Source organism: Betta splendens, chromosome 3 (assembly GCF_900634795.4).
Source record: "Betta splendens chromosome 3, fBetSpl5.4, whole genome shotgun sequence".
NCBI classification, from domain to species: domain Eukaryota; kingdom Metazoa; phylum Chordata; class Actinopteri; order Anabantiformes; family Osphronemidae; genus Betta; species Betta splendens.
Genome location: NC_040883.2, coordinates 13,118,811 through 13,137,404, shown reverse-complemented (window position 1 = coordinate 13,137,404; position 18,594 = coordinate 13,118,811). Strand labels below are relative to the sequence as shown.

At 42.1% G+C, this 18,594-nt stretch overlaps 1 protein-coding gene and 1 long non-coding RNA gene across 4 annotated transcripts in view; one reads left to right on the top strand and one right to left on the bottom strand.

The window, feature by feature from the left end:
• The window catches only part of LOC114851911 (uncharacterized), a 166,127-nt gene extending 159,299 nt beyond the window's left edge, over positions 1 to 6,828 (top strand). For all 3 annotated transcript variants that reach the window (XR_008694105.1, XR_008694104.1, XR_008694106.1), the window contains 8 exons: positions 2,268 to 2,379; positions 4,039 to 4,165; positions 4,387 to 4,542; positions 4,630 to 4,743; positions 4,976 to 5,057; positions 5,791 to 5,847; positions 5,958 to 6,102; positions 6,769 to 6,828. This is a non-coding gene — a long non-coding RNA (uncharacterized LOC114851911). The remainder of the gene's footprint in view (positions 1 to 2,267; positions 2,380 to 4,038; positions 4,166 to 4,386; positions 4,543 to 4,629; positions 4,744 to 4,975; positions 5,058 to 5,790; positions 5,848 to 5,957; positions 6,103 to 6,768) is intronic.
• spon1a (spondin 1a) overlaps positions 2,714 to 18,594 on the bottom strand; it is a 57,368-nt gene continuing 41,487 nt past the window's right edge. Inside the window, exons 9-18 of the mRNA XM_029143790.3 lie at positions 14,622 to 14,686; positions 10,211 to 10,412; positions 8,376 to 8,516; positions 7,068 to 7,143; positions 6,788 to 6,970; positions 4,607 to 4,777; positions 4,353 to 4,520; positions 3,981 to 4,145; positions 3,616 to 3,855; positions 2,714 to 3,538 (exon numbers count right to left, since the gene is read on the bottom strand). Of these exons, the coding sequence (XP_028999623.1) occupies positions 3,375 to 3,538; positions 3,616 to 3,855; positions 3,981 to 4,145; positions 4,353 to 4,520; positions 4,607 to 4,777; positions 6,788 to 6,970; positions 7,068 to 7,143; positions 8,376 to 8,516; positions 10,211 to 10,412; positions 14,622 to 14,686 (1,575 nt within the window). The 3' untranslated portion in view covers positions 2,714 to 3,374. The remainder of the gene's footprint in view (positions 3,539 to 3,615; positions 3,856 to 3,980; positions 4,146 to 4,352; positions 4,521 to 4,606; positions 4,778 to 6,787; positions 6,971 to 7,067; positions 7,144 to 8,375; positions 8,517 to 10,210; positions 10,413 to 14,621; positions 14,687 to 18,594) is intronic.

The following is an 18,594-nucleotide window of genomic DNA, read 5'->3' as shown; positions in this document are numbered from 1 at the left end:
CCCCTTTGTTTGTGTGTTTTTTGACCTCATCCCAAACAAATCAAACCAAAGCGAGCAGAATTCGCCAACTCAATCACCCCCCAGTCCCCGCTCCAGAACTCTGCTCTCACGCCTCGCCGCCTTCCAAAGCCTAAACAAAACGTCTGCTGTCAAAATGAAGGAAAGCAGTGGCAATCCATTTCATGTAACTAAGCCCCACACATTCCATGTTCCTGCGTCATCCAGAAGAATTCAGAGGGACATTAGAGCTTGTCACTTTATGGCACTGATCTCAAAGGGGGCGTGTCTGTAATATGTGCCCTTGAAACAAATTGACTTTGCTTTTTTGTATGAATATTGATTAGACCGTACAGTAAGACCTCTCCTCACTCAGATCAGTGGAGCAGCTGCAGTCTGGTGTGGTCTGGACCGGTTCCCTGTCTTCAATGTGGTAAAAGATGCAGAAACCACAGTACGAGCCAGCAGTAATATGCAAGTATGACCAAGACCTCAAAACCGTTCCTAATGCTTCCAAATAGATGTGAAAATACTAATGGAAGACAGGCGTTTCTAGTACTACTAGTAGAAATACAGTACCACACACTTTTGAAGGTACTTTTTCTTTTAACTAAAGAAAGAACTCCACAATTCTACTTGCTATTCAGAATGATTACGTCAAAACATTAGAACCACTACTTAATACACTGCAGTATGGCTCCAGCTCCCACCGGGCTCAATAATCAACCTATAGGGAGTCACCGTTTGACAGTTTTAACCTAATAACGGAGAAATGTAATGTAAACATAGAGGTAATGCTGCTGTATTGCAGATTGCCTGTACTTGATAAAGCAAGAACTGGATTACTTATGCAGTAATGTGAACTTTAAAGACTGCTTATCTGAAGCTGTAATACTGATAATTGATAATTACATTATATAATCAGTTCAGCATATGGATAATAACTGAATTACCCGATGTGAACTCTTCTACGTGCAGAGAACTGAGACAAACGTACGGTAATGGCGCCAGCAGCTGTGTGTCTGTTTGCATCTGTTGCTAACTTCATTTTAAACTAGAACATTGATCTTGGGCATTGTGGCTAAAACATTTAGAGTGGAGGATGTATTTTTATTCTGTTGTCTGCATCTCTCTTAGGAAATAAATGGAAATCAGATTTAGCTCTGTGTAACAGGATCAGCAGAAGGCCTGTGGTTGAGCAGTTAGATTAAATGTTGGACGATAGCAGGTGGTTTCACAAATATGAATTGTTGTTTTCCCAGCTACTTTATTATTCCCAGTTAATTTGACCTGATGCACTGATACATTGTGGCATATGTCGGTAACGGTCATTTCCTTCTTTTGTTTAATGTTTAAGAAACATGCCGCTGTCTATTTGTGAACTTGGTCTTGGTTTGACTTCATTGTTACCTGGAGAATATTCATATACTGTAGATTAGTTCATGGTTGTGTGTTAAAGTGAAGGCACAGTCAGAAATATGAAGTTTTATCACCAGTTAAAAGAAAACTGGAGCTTAAGCCAGTGTTTGGTGTGATGACACACTTCTGCTTGCTTTTTTTTTAGGTTACTTGGCAAATAGTTTGTTTTAAGCAACTTGGAGAACTTGCCAAAATCTGTATGTGGATTTAGTCTCAGCGTCTTCTGCCTTTTCTTTGAGTCCCAGACTGACGGGATGATGTTGCCATCTGTCCTTATGTGGGTCGTCTCTGTACTGATCTAGTACGTGGGGCTTCCAGCCATGGCGTACAATTAATGTGGGACCAGTCGGGCTCCTCCCTGAGCATCAAAACTGCCTAGAACCTCTGCTCAGAATTGTTTTAAATGGGGCTTTATTTAAATGAACCTGTTACTGTAATCTCAGACATGCTTCCCATCTCAAAACTATTACTGTACTGTAAGAGGCTCAGTGAGAAACTCAATTAGAGGCAAGTGGGAGAGTTCTATGAAATCTATGGATGTAAAAGGTGTACATGCCTACCTACATGAGTCTTGGTGATTTCCAGTCTGAACCTAGAACTGCAGCAGGCCTACACAACCAAGAACCTGCCCCGCACTTGACTTACAAACATAAACACATCCTTCAGGTTTCTTTTTACCTATTGCCACAGACTGCACAGCTATTTCTGTTGTAACAGTTCAATCCCACCCGTAGTAATTTCCATGCCTCGGTTGCCTGTGAAGTCTATAGGCTCCATGCGTGCGGCTGTGTTGGCATGGAAACAGGAATGGCATTGTGATGTGTATATTTTATTTTCTCCCCTGTCCACAGAGCACTACAGTAAGGAAGCCTGGCACCGACCCCTCCCCCAGCCAACCTACTCCAGATGTGGGGGAAGATTCCAGCACATGTGCACAAAGAGGCTGAGCTCTCCAACCTGAATGTGAGTGGACCCTCTGAGTAAAGTCACTACAGGAACGGCCATGGTCACATACAGTACAATAGCTTTGGCCAAAAAAAGACTAACTTGCTACTGTATGAAGACATTTGTGGAAATCGCATCACTCACCTGCAGCACGGTGTGAAAATACTACAAAAGGATGATTTACTCCTGTTAGTCTTAGGTTTATCCAGCCTCACTGTGGTCCGTCGCTGATGTTGGACCAGCTTTCTAATCAAAGGCTTTAAGGTAGTTGGCGCCATCTATTGGCAACAGGCAGGTACAGCCCAACACCAGGTAGAACATCATACCCTCAAATAGAGACAGATCCAGGTGCCCAAGTTGTCACATTTACTTTTATTGTAAAGGTGATAATATTCCAAAATATTAATATGTTAGTGGAACAGAGACAAATAAATGAAAAGGGAAGACATTCAGAAAACATCTACACAAGACTTTGGTAAGAATAGTGGGAAACATTCTTATCAAAATATTCTACAGCAAAAAAACAAATTTCTAATAATGCTTCAAATTATATGGATCTCAATTGTGGTGCATCTACATGTCAACAATATAGCTGGATAAAAAGTCAACTGTCCTAGAAACAATTGAAGGCATATAAAACACTGGAATGGCTGGGCACCTGTGCTTTAAGTCTAGAATATACTGTACTACTTAAGGATACCACAAGATATAACGCTTCTTATTAAATCAATTTATAGTTCATAATTATATTTGAAGATATTATACCACAACAAGTTTACAGTAATCTTGCAAAACACTTGTAGGCGTTCCAGAGCTGGTAGACAGCATAGAGGAATCACAGTTTAAATCCAGAGGTTTCAGCTTCTCCTGACCACAAACTGCCCTGAACTCTGGATTTAAGCACTGCAGACTCAAGTACGTGCCATGTCAGCCCTGAACAGTGCACTGGAACGATGCCACGCCGTGTCCAGATCTCAGCCCCACCGTCACCCCCCCCGTCCCCCTACTCCTCCCTAGCAGGGGTGCACGTTGCACGCCCTGATCTCCTTCCTGTCCTTGCAGCTGGACAGCACCACCGTCTTAAACCTCTGCTTCACCATCATGAGTCGTTCCTGAATACCACCGCCGCACAGCTTGGTACATTCTGTCCAGCTCGACCATGGCCTCATTTTACAGCCTAAAGAAGGATGCGGAAAAACACATTAGAAAGTACATCATGTACTGCTGCAGCTTGTTACTAGGCTGGATACCCACCTGCGTGTTCAGGATCCCTGCCATTATCATCTGGTTTCTTGGTGGGTTTCCCATTTTTGATGCCTTGTCCGCGTTTGCACTTTCTGATCCTACACTTCTTCCTCTGAATGGTTTCAGGGCAGGGGTCTCCTCCGAACTGGGGCTCCAGCATCACCATACGCGTCCGGATTGTGTGTCCCTTACCACAGGACTTATTACACTCTGACCACTGAGTCCACTCGGACATCACGCAGTCTATAGCTGAGGGGACAGAGTGTGAAAACACCCTGTTAAATCCCGATCGCTTGAATTTATCTACATGTAACTGTGACAAAATACTAAAACACATGTTATTAAACCACCAGTGTTAGATGGTTATTACTTACGACACTCTGGTAGCATGCACTTCTCCACCTGTTCTAACTCTTCTGTACACTCCCCCAGCTCCACTGGGGACTTGAGCGCTCGCTGCCGTGTCCGCAGACCTTTCCCACAAGTCACACTGCAGTCGCTCCAGTCAGACCATGGAGTCAGCAGGCAGGGAATGGTGTCTGTGCAAAGCATTTACATGGTACATTCAGTATGTACAGTACAGAATATACTGTAGTAGTACATGACCTCTATAGTCATGTTATAGACGTACTACAACAAAACCCCATTTTACAGCTCCTGTTCTATTGGGTTTTGTGTCTGGTTGCTTAATGAGACCGTTTCAACTGATTTAAAGTGAAGATGGTGTCTGGTTAGTTGTTACTCACGACATTCAGGCATCATGCATTTCTCCACTTCCAGCACCTCTGCCCCACAAATGGAGCCATCGGCAGGGGGCATCTTCACAATGCGCTCTCTCCTCTTCATGCCAAGGCCACAGGTGGCACTGCAGACGTCCCACTCCCCCCACTCCGTGACCAGGCAGCTACTGGGAGCTACGGCCAAGAGGAAGATGTGGTGACCAGCATTTCTTACATTAGGCGTATTAGATGAACTTGTCCAGTTAAAACAGGAAACCTACAGCATTCTTCGTTGACCACACAGTTTTCAGTCTCCTCCGTGGGCAGTGTGCAGACTGAGCCATCGTCGGGGAATTGCTTAACGTAACGCTCCCGGGATCGTGAACCCGTCCCACAGGACATGCTGCATGGGGACCAGGTGATCCACTCTGACATCATACATGTGGAAGCATCTAAAGAGACAAAAGCCATCGGGGAAAAAGTCAGAAAGGTTTTAGAATTTTAGTAGCTTTCAGGATTTAAAGGCACATTAATTAAAAAAAATCCTGAACATATGGAGATTTGTGGTCCTGTTTGTAGCATGTTTTCAACTCATCTGAGATATTAGTTACTAAAACATTTGAGTTCTTTAATTGCAACCATCCCAATAGTGGAGACCTGTCTGACCTCTATCGGCCATCAACATGAGCAACTACTTCCACTGGCTGGATGTGTCCTCCCCACAGTCCTAGAGTAAGGCAACATATGTTGTGTTTTGTTGTTTACCACAGTGTATTTCACCAGTGTTTAACTCTCATCCTTAAAAGCCACAGTTTGCTTGTTTCCTAACTCTCCCTGCCCCTCTGGTCAACAAACAAGCAGCTCTGCGACGCTGAAGAACCAGGGTTAGCCGCCTCTGCTGGACAGCGCTTTATGAAAGGAAACAGATAATACAGTAGTTCAGCCATACATTAGCCTTTCTATAATGCTGGGTGGTTTTGCTATTATGGTTGCTTACCTGAATTTAAATCAACCTTCATGGATATACAAACAGGAAAGGAACTGAGTTAAAACTGAGAGTTAGTTCCACTTAACTGCACTCTCATCTCCTCATTATTAAGTCATTTGGATGCGTGTTCGAGGTTTACTCTCAGAAACGTTTATCAATACCTAAAAATAATTATTGCTACCTTGATTGATTGAGGATGTAAGAAGATTGTGCTTCTTGCCCTCTTACTATGCGATAAATGTGCTTACTTACAAAGCCAGAGAACTGTCCCCGGCTGCTCATTGTGCTGAGTAGGGCTATAGTACGGCTGCATTAAACTAACATAACATTTTATGCAAGAAATGGATGTAACAAATAATAATAATGGAAATGAGCGCTGTAGTCCATTTTAATTCCCTTCGTCTATAGTGATACAGTAGTAACACACACTCTTCAGGGAGATAAAACGCTCCTCATGTCTGCTCTTCAAATGTTCAGGTTCTACACCAGAAATGAGCTGAAAAAGTGTCCTGGCTGTAGATAACCTAGTTCACAGTAAGTGCTGCTTCATTGGAACGTAATAGTCCAGAGTAGCTAAGATAGAGGTGTGATGGTTTCTCTTGTCAGATGGGCTTTTAATTTGCTGCGTTCTCTTTGTTCTCCAGCTCGATGGACGTGAAATGAAACCGATAAAATGGCAGCTTTCATCTTTCACTTGAAGGTGTTCAGAGACCAAATGTCCAGAGTCCAAGTGGGCCTTTCATGCCACTGAGCAAGAGTGAAGGACAGTGTTACAGGCTCAGGCAAAATGTACAACACATGGACCTGGAATAACTGAGCAGTGGGCGAAAGATTAATACACTGATTACCTTCATTCGACTTGTGCGATGTTTGTTGTTTTGTGCTTGATATGTTTGAAAGACAGTAATTTAAGTTGTTAACAAATCTGTCTTCTGTTATTGTTTTTTACCCAAAATAACAATAATGCAAACATCTCTTTGCATTAGTCAAGTAATAAAAGGCTTTTGTACATTAATAAGCAAATCAAACATTAATGGAAATCATGCTTGGATTCCTAATTACACGAGTCATCTTACTGTATGTCAAATGAAAAAACATCAACAAAAATGACTGTAGGAGGACACGATGCATGAAGCTACGAGATGAAACCTTCAACATCCAAGAGGCGTAATATTCAGTGATTACTCTTTAACATTTGCCTTGCCATAAAATTTAAAAGGCTGCCACGTAAACAGGCTTTACTCTCCTACACCAACATAATTGCTGCTGTACAATGGTACTTTGCTAATTATTGATTTGACCTACTCCAACTCTGAAAGTCCTCAGTTTCATTAATGGATAAAGTTAACTTTATTTGTCTATTTCAACTTCAAAGTTCTTTATAAACTATAAGGTTTTGTTACAGTATCTGCTGAATCTGTAATTGTCTTAGCTCACAAACACTGTCATCTCCAGGCGTTAGCTACATGCTTACCTTCATCGCTGCATCCAGGCCCCATGCATGGCTCAAAGTCCTGGGTGTGTGGACAGGGAACACTAAGGTCCAACTGGGCCTTCAGCATCCTCTGCCTCATTCGCTTGCCCTTTTCACAGGTGGCTGAGCTGCAGGCAGACCACGGGGACCAATTGGAGTAGATGCAGGTCTCAGGGGTGTCATCTGCAGGACGTGGAAAAAGACATAAAGCCACTAGAATCGCTTTATACTGTCAACTGTGCTGTTGATGTGTAAACAGGAGGGAAAAATGAGCCCAGACCTTCCTCTTTTTCCTCTTGGGCGATATCTGCTACAATGTCATCCACGTTATCTGGCACAATGTTACACTGTTCGCCCTGTGGAGACAGACACTGTGATGTTGATACACTGCGATTGTTGATTAATGCTTTCAATAAACAAAGCATGAAAAGAAAGGAAGTACTTGTACATAATAAACATACAGTATGTCCAAACATTCAGCAAGTACAAACTGAGTGCACTGCCTTTTTCAGAAGTTTAGAAATCCCACTGTCTGCCTCTAGATGCCACTAAAGGACTGCTAAGCCATCCTCCTCCTCTGCTTTCCTTACATTAGTAAGGTTTGTGGCTGCACGCACACACACGCACACACACACACGTCGCCTCTCTAATAACACAGTAGGCTAGTAATATAATAGACCATTAGTTGTTCCCAGGCGTGTCACTAAGGCGTTCAACCAGACTGATATAAAGAATGACTGTAAAAAGGTGTCATCCTCAGAATTCTCTCCTTTTACTTTGCAGTGTTTAATTATTATTTAACAAACATATTTCCTGCAGTTTGACCTACTGTCAAAATGAACATACAATGAAATTAATAAATTACTTCAATTTACTTTAATTTTCCAAAGCTACAAACATCACTGCTGCAGGCCATTGAATTAAGAAGTCACAGCATATTAAACATCATCTGGGACCCGATATATGTGGATGGAGGATAGGACAGTATGTACAGATTCATAAACTGCACCGCGCTGCAAGCGTTCAGCCTAAAAAACAACGACAAAAAGGCACAACTCCCTAAGCAACTCTACAAACACACAAGAAAATGCCAGAGACCACAGGTGACAATGCAGTCACTCTTCTGGAGAATCTTCAGGTTTCTGCTGCACAGATTGCCTGAGTTTTCACTACTTGGAGTGTTATGGAAGAGCAGCAAACAGAATCTCAGACACTGATTGGTAAACAAGCCAGGTAACAGTTGGGTTCTGTATGCACAGAGCCTGAAGCTCCTTGGAGGAGCCAGTCGTCCCTTATTGCATGGTCACACTGCACGCAGACCATGTGCTACGATGATGGATTTAGCTTAGAAAATGTTCTCGTGTGTGTCCACTAACTTGTGATGTTCAACGTTATTGCAGAGTTGCTTAGTGTTTTTCCTTTAGGCCACGACGCAAATGGCACCTCACCTACTTTGAAGTTGATTTCTTGATGAACCACAAACCAACATCTCCTAATGTAATGTACCCCATTATCGAAAAAAAGAAAAGTCAGCCTGAAATATCGTCACCATGTCTAAGCTACAGGACCAAGTGCTGTGAAAACCAACCTTTCTGGCAATGCGTTCCACCACCACCCTGGCCACAGGAGTGATAGCGCCCCCCTCTGGATCATAGAAAGGGCTCTGTGGGTGATCCAGACTGGTTAGGGGACGGATCTTGTCCTGGGGAATAGTGGGCTTGTTGGGAGACTAAAAAAAACACACAGGAAGACTAAATTAGACATGAAAGCTCATGGGCTGTGGATCTCTGGGAACAGGGTTTGTTGATAATACCTTTTGCACATTGTGCAAGAACAAAGTCAGTCAAAGTTACACAAAGGACAAGTCTCAAAGTCAGAGAGCAGCTGTGAAGGAGTGCATTAGTTTTTATGGGTGATGCTCTTATTACTCAACAGTAAAGGTCTGCCAGCGTGGGGCTGAGTGAAGCACCAGCGCCTAAGGCTATCTGGAGGCAGAAGACCAGCTCATCCTTCACCCCCCACAGTGGCCACCCAGAAAAAACGGGGGGAGAACGGTAATGTTTTTGTTTGTGAGAGCGAGCAAAAGATAGGGTGAGGTGTAATGAGTGGCCACTAATTAAAAGATACAGTTAAAAGTAATGGCACAGAGCATGGATCTCATTACTCAGTTACAGGCCCGTGGCTTTAACAACTTTGTAACACAAAGTCAAAGTCACACTCCACGGAACAGGAACACTTTCCAAATCTTCTGCTGCACAATTTATTTTTGGATGAAGGGTTTCTTTTAAGAATCTTTCTTGAAGGAAAAAAAAAACTTAACAGACTTGTGTGAAACTTTAGGTAAAAAAGCTACATATCATATCTCAAGTGCTTTGGCAGAGTACTATTAGACGTGAAAAGTATTATTTTTTTATGCTAATTGCCGCAATCAGTGAAACCGATCAGAGTTTTCAAGTATCTGAATTACTTCCCACTGCTGCTCCAGTTGCTCGTTGAGTTGGCAAGTAGGTCAAATGAAGAGGTCAAACTACAAATCACCCCACTCACTGCACCGTAGTGTAGTATGCCTAATGTCTGACGTGGCTCATACTCACTGAAGGTTTTAGAGATGTTTTGAAAATATATTTAATAGTATGAACAGACAGTCAAAGTTTGAACACAAGTTGCAACTTCCTGAATACTGCATTATAGGTCTAAGTGTGCCGGCGTGACGTCCACAGGAGTGCACGTGTGTGGGGAGAGAGGGGGGTGAAGAGGAGGATGAGTGCAAATTATTCCTGAAGCCAGCCAAAACAAGCAGGAGAGCACAGTTCAGTGGGTTCAGAGCTCCGAGGAATCCGTCAGGTTTCACACGCGTAGTCAAAGAGTGTGGTCAGACGTGCGCGCACACAGCCGAGCGGAGCCACTGAACATGCAGCAGACAGCACCCCGGGCTGAGGGCGGCACGGGAAGACGTTCAAGGCTGTTAGAGGGGAATCGGGCGGGTGATGACACTCGAATGGCTGCAGACGTGAAGTACGTGAAGGGGCCACGGAGGGAGTGATTGTGAATGTGAGCAGACAGGCATATGAAAAGAGGAGGACGGTTTAATGACAAGGGCAGAATGAGAGTGTGAAGTGAGGAGTCAGCGGGTGATGCAGGGGCTAAAAGGTGGCCGGAAGCCTGTGATTACTGTGGGACTGTGGGTTGGTCACCTATGGTAACCTACGCTGAGTCATGCGTTCCTTATGTCAGGGACTTGACAGCGTATGTTTTCATTAACATAATGATCATATTATTCAAAATACACTATCTCGTTTTACAGCAGAAGTAGCAAATTTTCACCCTATAACTATAAACTTCACTATACACATCATAAGATAATGTTATAGACATTTCTGGTTTATGTTAGTAACATTATGGAAAGGTTTGGTTCTCACTGACCTCGTATGTCACTCCACTGTCAGTGCCGGCATCCCAGGGGATCAGGTCCTGAACCACCTTCTGGACCCAACCGCACTCCTTGGTGCACAGATCCTCAGCAGACAGTCCCACATTCCAATCCGGACTGGGCCCCAGCATGGTGAGGAAGGACATGAGGTGACGGGTCCGGTCCACTGAGAATTCTGCTGACGGGGCTGCCCGCCTAAGAAAGGGAGTGAGCCGGGTCGTCAGCTGCATCTCAACAGACGAGCGCATTCCCAAGGATGCCGCTCATGAAGGCGTGCTCTGCAGAATGGCCCGAGGCTGCTGCTCCCCCTGAGGACGCGGCGTTGGGTCGCCCTAAAAAGCCAATACATGTCCCAGTGTCCTTTGACAGAATGCTAACGGTGAAGTCCCCTCAGGCACAGTATGCTTTAAAATGCGGTTCCCCTACAGTAGTGTGAGGTTTTGCATAATCAATCCCAAGAAAAACACATCTAAAGCAAGGGTTGACACCAGCCTGCTTCTGAGGCCTGTAATTCTGCAGAGACCCGGGACAAACCAATGATTACTTTATGTTTACCTAAATTACACAGCTGTCCACTGGAGCTGAAATCTGAAAATTAGACAATTTAGGTGCAAAAGACATTCAGGAAAATAAATATATACACAAGCACAAGATAAACATTATTGATTAAATGTCTTTGTACTGAACTCACATACGACTTAGACTTTCAATCATATGTAATTACTGACTGACAGCCTTGCACCAGTGCATCCAAGTCGCTGCACTTGTAATCTATTAAAATATACGCAGACTGGCTCAATTATTAGTCCATAAATTTGCCTTGGGACATCTCCACACATCTGCACATCTTATTGCTTTAACTGCTGCATGCTTTCAGTATTTCAGTAGTTACATGACTGTTAGACAGTTCTTCTTTGCCAGTGACTGCACAGTTGTTCAACTGTGTCTCAGTTTTTTGTTTTTTTTTTAGGAAAGATTAATGGAAGTCATAGCAGGACAGCACTGACAAGAAAAGTAATATTGTGAAAAAGATGCTAAACCAGGCGACAATCTTTGACAATCTCTTAGAGAAATGAAAGGTGCATAAAGTGGCTGCACATTACAGCGTCTGGAAAACATTTAGTTGACATATCCTGGCGTCACATTGACAGACCACATATATCTCCACACAGCATCTGCTTTGTTCCAGCAGTGGAGATAAACACACCTCTGGCCATCTGCCTTGACCAGTGACTGACAGCTAAACTAATTACAAGGATTTTCACAGCCAACACAAGATGAATTATGAGTGGGAAGATTCTTGTTGTAACAGACAATTAGCCAGTGATTCCTTTTCAGCTGTCATTGTGCCCATATAAATTCATTTGACTTCAGCCAAGTCAGTCCTGCCCTTGTGCACTCTACTAATGATGGCCTCTGAGGATGTGAAATAGCTCTTATCCCCTGGGAACACACAACTTTACTCTCCTGGGCTTCTGCTCAGTGAACACTGTGAGTCTGAGGTTTATCTCAAACAGCCACCTGCTCCCTGCACAAAGGTAAAGTGTAATTGACAGAAAGGGAGAGACCGAGCATGCCCAGTAGCAAATGAGGACGGAATTAATCACCCTGGGTAACCCCCGTGAAACGCTTTGTTATGGCAAAATGTTGCTGCTTTATATATGTGCAGGGGAATTTTTTAAGGGTGTTTTGTTTTAAATACTGTCAGTACTGTTAGTAGTCGTCGTTTCTTGTATCTTGGGCTCTCACCAATCCTTTGCTTACATTCACCGCTCCAAAAATGATCCTAGTGGCTGATTTCTGATCGCTGAGGTCCGAATAACAAACATAGCAAGTTGAAAGAAGCCAACCAAAGGCTCAGTACACTACCGGCACTCTAAACACGCCCAAAGTTTTGCTATTATGCCAAAAAAGCAGCAGAGAGTGACAGAAATAAAGACAGCACAGTTTTTTTTCTTCACTTCTCTACTTATTTCACACCTTTGACAACCAGCTTTTTTTTAGCTGCTAATCAAATGTAACCCGGCAGAACACCAGAGCAGAGCTTGCCTATTAGGAAGACAGCTGCCAAGAGAGAGTGGGGAGACAACAAAAAGCCAGCTGGATGTCATGCAGGTCCTGTAGCTGTCACGGATGCCACTATTCTAATTGAGTTTAGAGTGGAGAACGTGGCAAAGTGAGTAGGCAGCTAATGAAAAGAACTTCTGTGATGAAACTAAATGAGAGTTCAGAAGAAAGAAGACAGATTAATTGTTGTGTTGTTTATGAATATGGCTTCTATCTGGGAGTGGCTTGGTGTGTTTCAGCAAGCTCGATGGATACAGTACACTCTGAAGTACACAGCGTGTATATGGGAAATTTAACTTGATTTAAACAATAGTGAAAATACAAGGTTACTCAACAGAGGCTCATATTTGTTAGACAGACAAGCATTTAATCAGTCTAAAGTGCAGACAGTCAGTCTGACCTACTGATGGACTATCAGCAGTTCACATTAAGTCCTGTCCTCATTATATGGTATGCCTGGGTTTTGAGCAAATGCTATTAATGCTTTACTTTAAATAATTACATCACGTCTTCTGTGCTTAGATGTCGAAGTGATTCACTTGTTAACAGCAATTAGAAAAGACATAACTATGCTTTTAGACCCAGTAGCTACAGGCTGGAGAGAACAACAACAAGGTTACTGCCCTGAATAAGAATTTAATGACAATATTTTATGTCCAACTGCAGTTTATGAGGGGACAGACGGTCATGATGACTCGCTCACACACCCAGAGGTGGTTTGTCTCAGGTGGTTTGAAACTTGGTATAAGAGACCATAAATTAAAAAAATTAGTAGTATAGCACTGGAAATTCAAGCATCTCATGTTTGTTTCTGTGCCTTCTGGTAGTGAATTACAGTATTGATTTTTTATTAAGGCCATAGTGATCCTTTACACTGTACACATTTATAGGTTTACTAGACAAATATGTCTTCAGTAGATTATCTTTCATGGAAGATGAATATAGCATCTTTATAATTATTTACTTACACAAGGTAATATGGAAACATGTTTCAGTGGAGCTTCAGCTGTAATATTTGTCATCTTTTCTTCAGCCTTTATTCTTTTATTATCTCCCACTTCACCTCTTCTTCTACATCGTCAATGCTTTGCCCTTTGTTCCAGTAATTATTTTGCTCTTTCTAGTCGAATGAAAATAAAAGACCACCTTCAGAGGAGTCCCTCCATTTTACAGAAAGAAGCTGCAAAGCACAACCAGCTCTGAGCCACACATCTGACCTAAGATACAGTAATTTACCATGTTTTCTACAAAGTTTGAGTACATCAGTGCTTTATTATTTACATGTACAGTTACTGTTTTACTTGGATCTTGGATCCTCACACTTCCTAAAGCAACAAACGATGGGAGGTTTACCGAGAACCACACTTCACAGATCATTATCTCTAATTGAGACACAGCCTTAAAATGCCTTTTTAACAGAAATTAACATATAGAATAAAGGTAAATATGAAAAACAAGCATGCCTGGTTACAGTGCTATTGCAGTACACTCTCATCCAACTATGGACTATGCTGACACTAAAGTGCATGTAGCTCACATGTAAACTAATGAACTTAAATGACTAATTAAAGTCTTTGCAGGTCAATGTTTATGTCTGGAAAATTAGACCCAACTATTTTTCTTAGTCACATTCATGTAGGTATGTGTATCAGTATTTGCTTTATTTGCTCCAAACACTTCTGCGTGTGCTGCACCAAGTCACTGGGTGAAATAATTAATTGGCTCCATGTACAGCACAGCGTAAACTAATTAGACCTAGTGGATATCACACGTTCTATTTCTGGCTATTTTCTCCCCTTCAGAAACTAAACCTGTTGCCGTCATTGAGGCCCAGTGGTTGAGGAAAGAACACAGAGCAGGGCTGCATCGTTAGAGTTATTCAGTACAAACTGAGCCAACGAGCTTCTTGTTTTCCTCATAAATAAGAGATTAAATGGATTGTGTGAACTATGGACTAAATGAGCATTAACACTTTAAAACAGTGTGTAGATGCAGTTTCAGGGAACCACTGAGCTGGGTTTTCACTGCTCAACAAGCTTTGAATTTTAACTTACATGTTAGGAAACTGCATAATCCAACACATTAGGTAGACCTTAAAACCACAAGCCCTATTTTATTATTTACAGTAATTAACTTATATAAAGTCAAGTGTTTCTGCTTTAACTACAGATCTTTGACGGTTATGCTTGATAATTTTTGTATAGCCATACAGTACACACAATATGTATATCCATATATATTTATATATACAGTAGTATATATATATACACACACACACACACGCATACACAAACCTGACACGTGCATGTGCATCATAAGTCAAGGCACATTACTTACACATTAAGTGGTTGCCATGCCGGCCATTGAGCTTTCATTTTGATGACTGTCAAAACTTCATCTCCCTACAGAGATACAGACAAAAAGACAAAAAAAAGATTAATCTCAGTGCCACAACTGGAACATCATGCTTCACAGGTGAATGATTAAAAAAGTTCAGTGGCCTTTTCCATCATTTTAATGCATAAAATCTTTAAGGTCAGTGGACAAAGATTGTGTATGTCGTCATACTGTATGAGCTAAAAATAAGCCAGTAACTAGACCAGAGAAGCGCTGAAGCAGATACAGGCTTTGAACAGATTATTGTCAAGCTTGATGGAAAATGTGTGCAAATGGAAACAAAAGTTTAGAAAACGGAATTATTTAATAACGAGTACTGGAGAAGACAGTATTGGACAGAAACCAAAGTAGAATTTGTTGAGCTTGTAAAATTCTGGATATTTTCTCCAGACAGTAGTCCGAAGCGAATGTGCAGCTTAGAATACTCCTTTGTACTGATCAGGGGATGAGACTGTGATTTATGCAGCAGAGCACATGTATGCTCTGAGAACGAGGCGGTGGGATTACACTTTAGATTGTGCTCAGGTGAAGCTTACAGTGCAAGCCCGGATGCACCTTTTCAAAATGAGATGGCAGTTATCTCATCCTCCTGAGCTGTGAAAATGTCCTGCTGTTATTAAATGATTTGATCAATTTAGCTTAACTAATACTTTGCAGACCTTTATGACTATCAGACTTGGGAATTTCTTTGGGTTTTGTGAAAGTACAGCAACTGCAAAACCTTACCCGTCCTCAGGTTTCATTTGCACATAATTTATCAAAATGTCTGAGGGGGACCCAGGGCTTGGAAGTTTTGACTCCTTTTTAATCAATGCTGAATGTATATCTGTATTCTCTTCTGTCCTTCGGCTACTTTACCACAAGTCATTTGCATATAATTTGCATTATTCATGTCCATATACTCTTACTGGATGGAAACGTGGCCCCCCAGTTCACCTCCAGCCAATCCAGATGCGACCTAACGAATATCAAGTCTTGTCTTATTCTGTATCTTAACCTCAAGTGAAGGCTCCAGCTGGAAATGTCATACAGTATATAGCGATCTGTGAGCAGAGTCCGACTAAAAGGGGAGAGGAAGAACCTGCTGTTACACACTTTGAGACAGAAAATTTTAACTAAAAAAGAAAGAGGTGCATGCATTTCATATAAAAACGTTTTATCACAACATTTACTGTACTACAGCAAGTTTATTACAATCGTTTCATGCTAAATCCCTATTTCTGATGTAACGAACATTTCCCAGTGAAGACAGTAGCATGAGTTCCTGTGGCCAGCATGTGACTAGAAAATAATTTTCTCCTGGTCACCAAAATGTCAGTCTCCCCATCTCTTTCTCTGGGTTATTGAATTTCATTGCAGCAAATCTGACAGGTTGATAAAAAGCACAGCAGACTAATCCAATTTCACGTTCAAGGATGTTACTGGGCTAAGGCTGTGCTATGGATTCAAATCTTTCTCTTAAATGTGATCTTGAACAGAGGTTTTCCCCATCCAGTTTCCCTAGCAGAGCGTGATGAGAACGTACTGTAGCTTGGAAATGTGTGTCTGATGAGGAATAGCGCTCGCAAGTATTGCTCGGAGACCTTTAGAGAAACATATTTCACAAGCAGCAGCTTCTAAGACAGTGACAAGGATCACTGGCGAGTGAGCCAAAAAAAGACCTCTACCCACAATTTAGTCTTTTCCGGAACAAATTGAATTGTCAAGATACGACTCATAACTGCTGAAAAGGATACATTTCCAAATCTGCACCTGCTCTCACAGAAATAGCAAAGCAGTTGTCTCAATCTCTGTCCTGTTCGATCTCTCTGTTATGCTTTGAAGATCCAAAAAGACCTCAATAATCACACATTTTATATAGCGTGCACAATTTAAAGGTTCCTTGTAATTATTAGTTGGCGGTGTTACCATCAATGTTTGAATAAGGCTGGGCTGAAAATGATCTAGAATTATCAGAAAATTCCACCAATGATTCAAAATTGATGAGAACTCTTTGATGAATACACAATTACATGATTAGGACACAGCAACAGGCCAGTGGTCCAAAAACCTACCCTGGAGCTTGTGTGTGTGGAAAGTAGGATCAATAGAGGACGTGATCCAATATTTCCCATGATTACTCATTTCTGAAACTCATTAGGTAACTCAACACATTTTGATCTTCCCCACAATATATTGGCTTCCATTTAATTAGCATCATCAATTACTTCATCCTGTCCTACAGTACAAACAGTACAGTATGTATTCATAGCAGCATGCTGTTCAAATAATAAAACTTTTCTACATACTGTACTAGATATTTCACACAGATACAGTACATGCTGTACACAATGAGACTTGAGGTTTAGGTTTAATATATTTGTGTTGGATCAACTGATTGGATTTGGATTTTACGTCAGATTTTACTTCTAGTTTATGATATCTATGTTACTTGAAATGAAAAATGAATGTTTAGTGTCTAAAAACTATGCAAATCAAAAGCATTATACTCTCAAATAGCTTCCATCATATTGTTAAAGCTGTCGTCAATCACATGCCGTTATATACAGCACACAGTTTATCTTTAATTTGTCCCATGTGTTATGTCTGTAAAATGAAAAGGTGTGCACTCAGCTCTTATATATAATCGTATTTTTATGTTTATCCATTTGAAGCGACTATAATAGTGTTCAAGCCACAAATAACTAGCGCTGCTTCACACAACTTTGCTTTGAAGCTTAATGACTGGTAGCAATGAGACTTATTGGCTTAATGACAAAATGTGCAACAGATCATTACCTTGGCACACAAATGCATTTCTCATTTAAGAAGTATAACCGCACTTGTTTCATTCGGTTCAGCCAATATCATGCTAGGATTTTCAACATATGGTGACTGATTTCACTGACAGTAAGAGCAAGAAAAAAACTGGCTGTTAGATTTTAAAAGAATTAGCACACTAGCATAACACAACATAGCAGACGTGTGCTAGTTCAGCTGGAAATGTTTGACTCGGAGAAGGTACTGGCACATAAAATGAGTAGTTATTGGTCAATATTAAGTTTAACTTTCATTAAGTCATGGAGGCGGATTTTCCATCCATTATTAGCCGCTTTATCCGGGGCCGGGTTGCGGGGGCAGCAGTCTAAGCAAAGAATTCCAGACTTCCTCTCTCCAGACACTTCCTCTAGCTCTTCTGGTGGGACCCCCAAGGTGTTCCCAGGCCAGCAGAGAGACATAGTCCCTCTAGCATGTCCTGGGTCTTGCCCGGGGCTACCTACCAGTGGGACATGCTCGGATCACCTTTTCAGGAAGGCGTCCAGGAGGCATCCAAACCAGATGCCCGAGCCACCTCAACTGGCTTCTCTCGATGTGGAGGAGCAGCGACTCTACTCTGAGCTGTCTTGGGTGACAGAGCTCCTGGCCCGATGAACAGGACAACATCACCTGCAAAAAGCAGAGACGCAATCCTATGGTTCGAAACCAGACCCCCTCCGGTCCCCGGCTGTGCCTGAAAATTCTCAATTTCTCCAGCCTCCCTAGGAAACTGGTCAAAGCTCTCCCTGAGATGTGAATTAAAGCCACTCTCTTCACCTGAGTGTCCAAAATATATGGCCGAAGGTCAGGTGACACAAATACACCGATGGACACCCTTATGTTTGAACATGGTGTTAGTTACAGTATGGCCATACTTTGCTTAGCACATAAGTCCAATAAAAATTACACCACTCGGGGTTCAGATCAGGGAGGCCGTTCCTCCCAAATAATGCCTCTCCAGGTGTCAGTGTCATTGCCCATGTGGGCGTTGAAATCCCCCAACAGAAGGATGGGTTCCCCAGTTGGAGCGATTCCCAACAGTCCCTCCAGAAATCCCAAGGTCTCTGGAGGTACCCCCAGGTACTCCGCACTGCCATTCGGCCCATAGGCACAAACA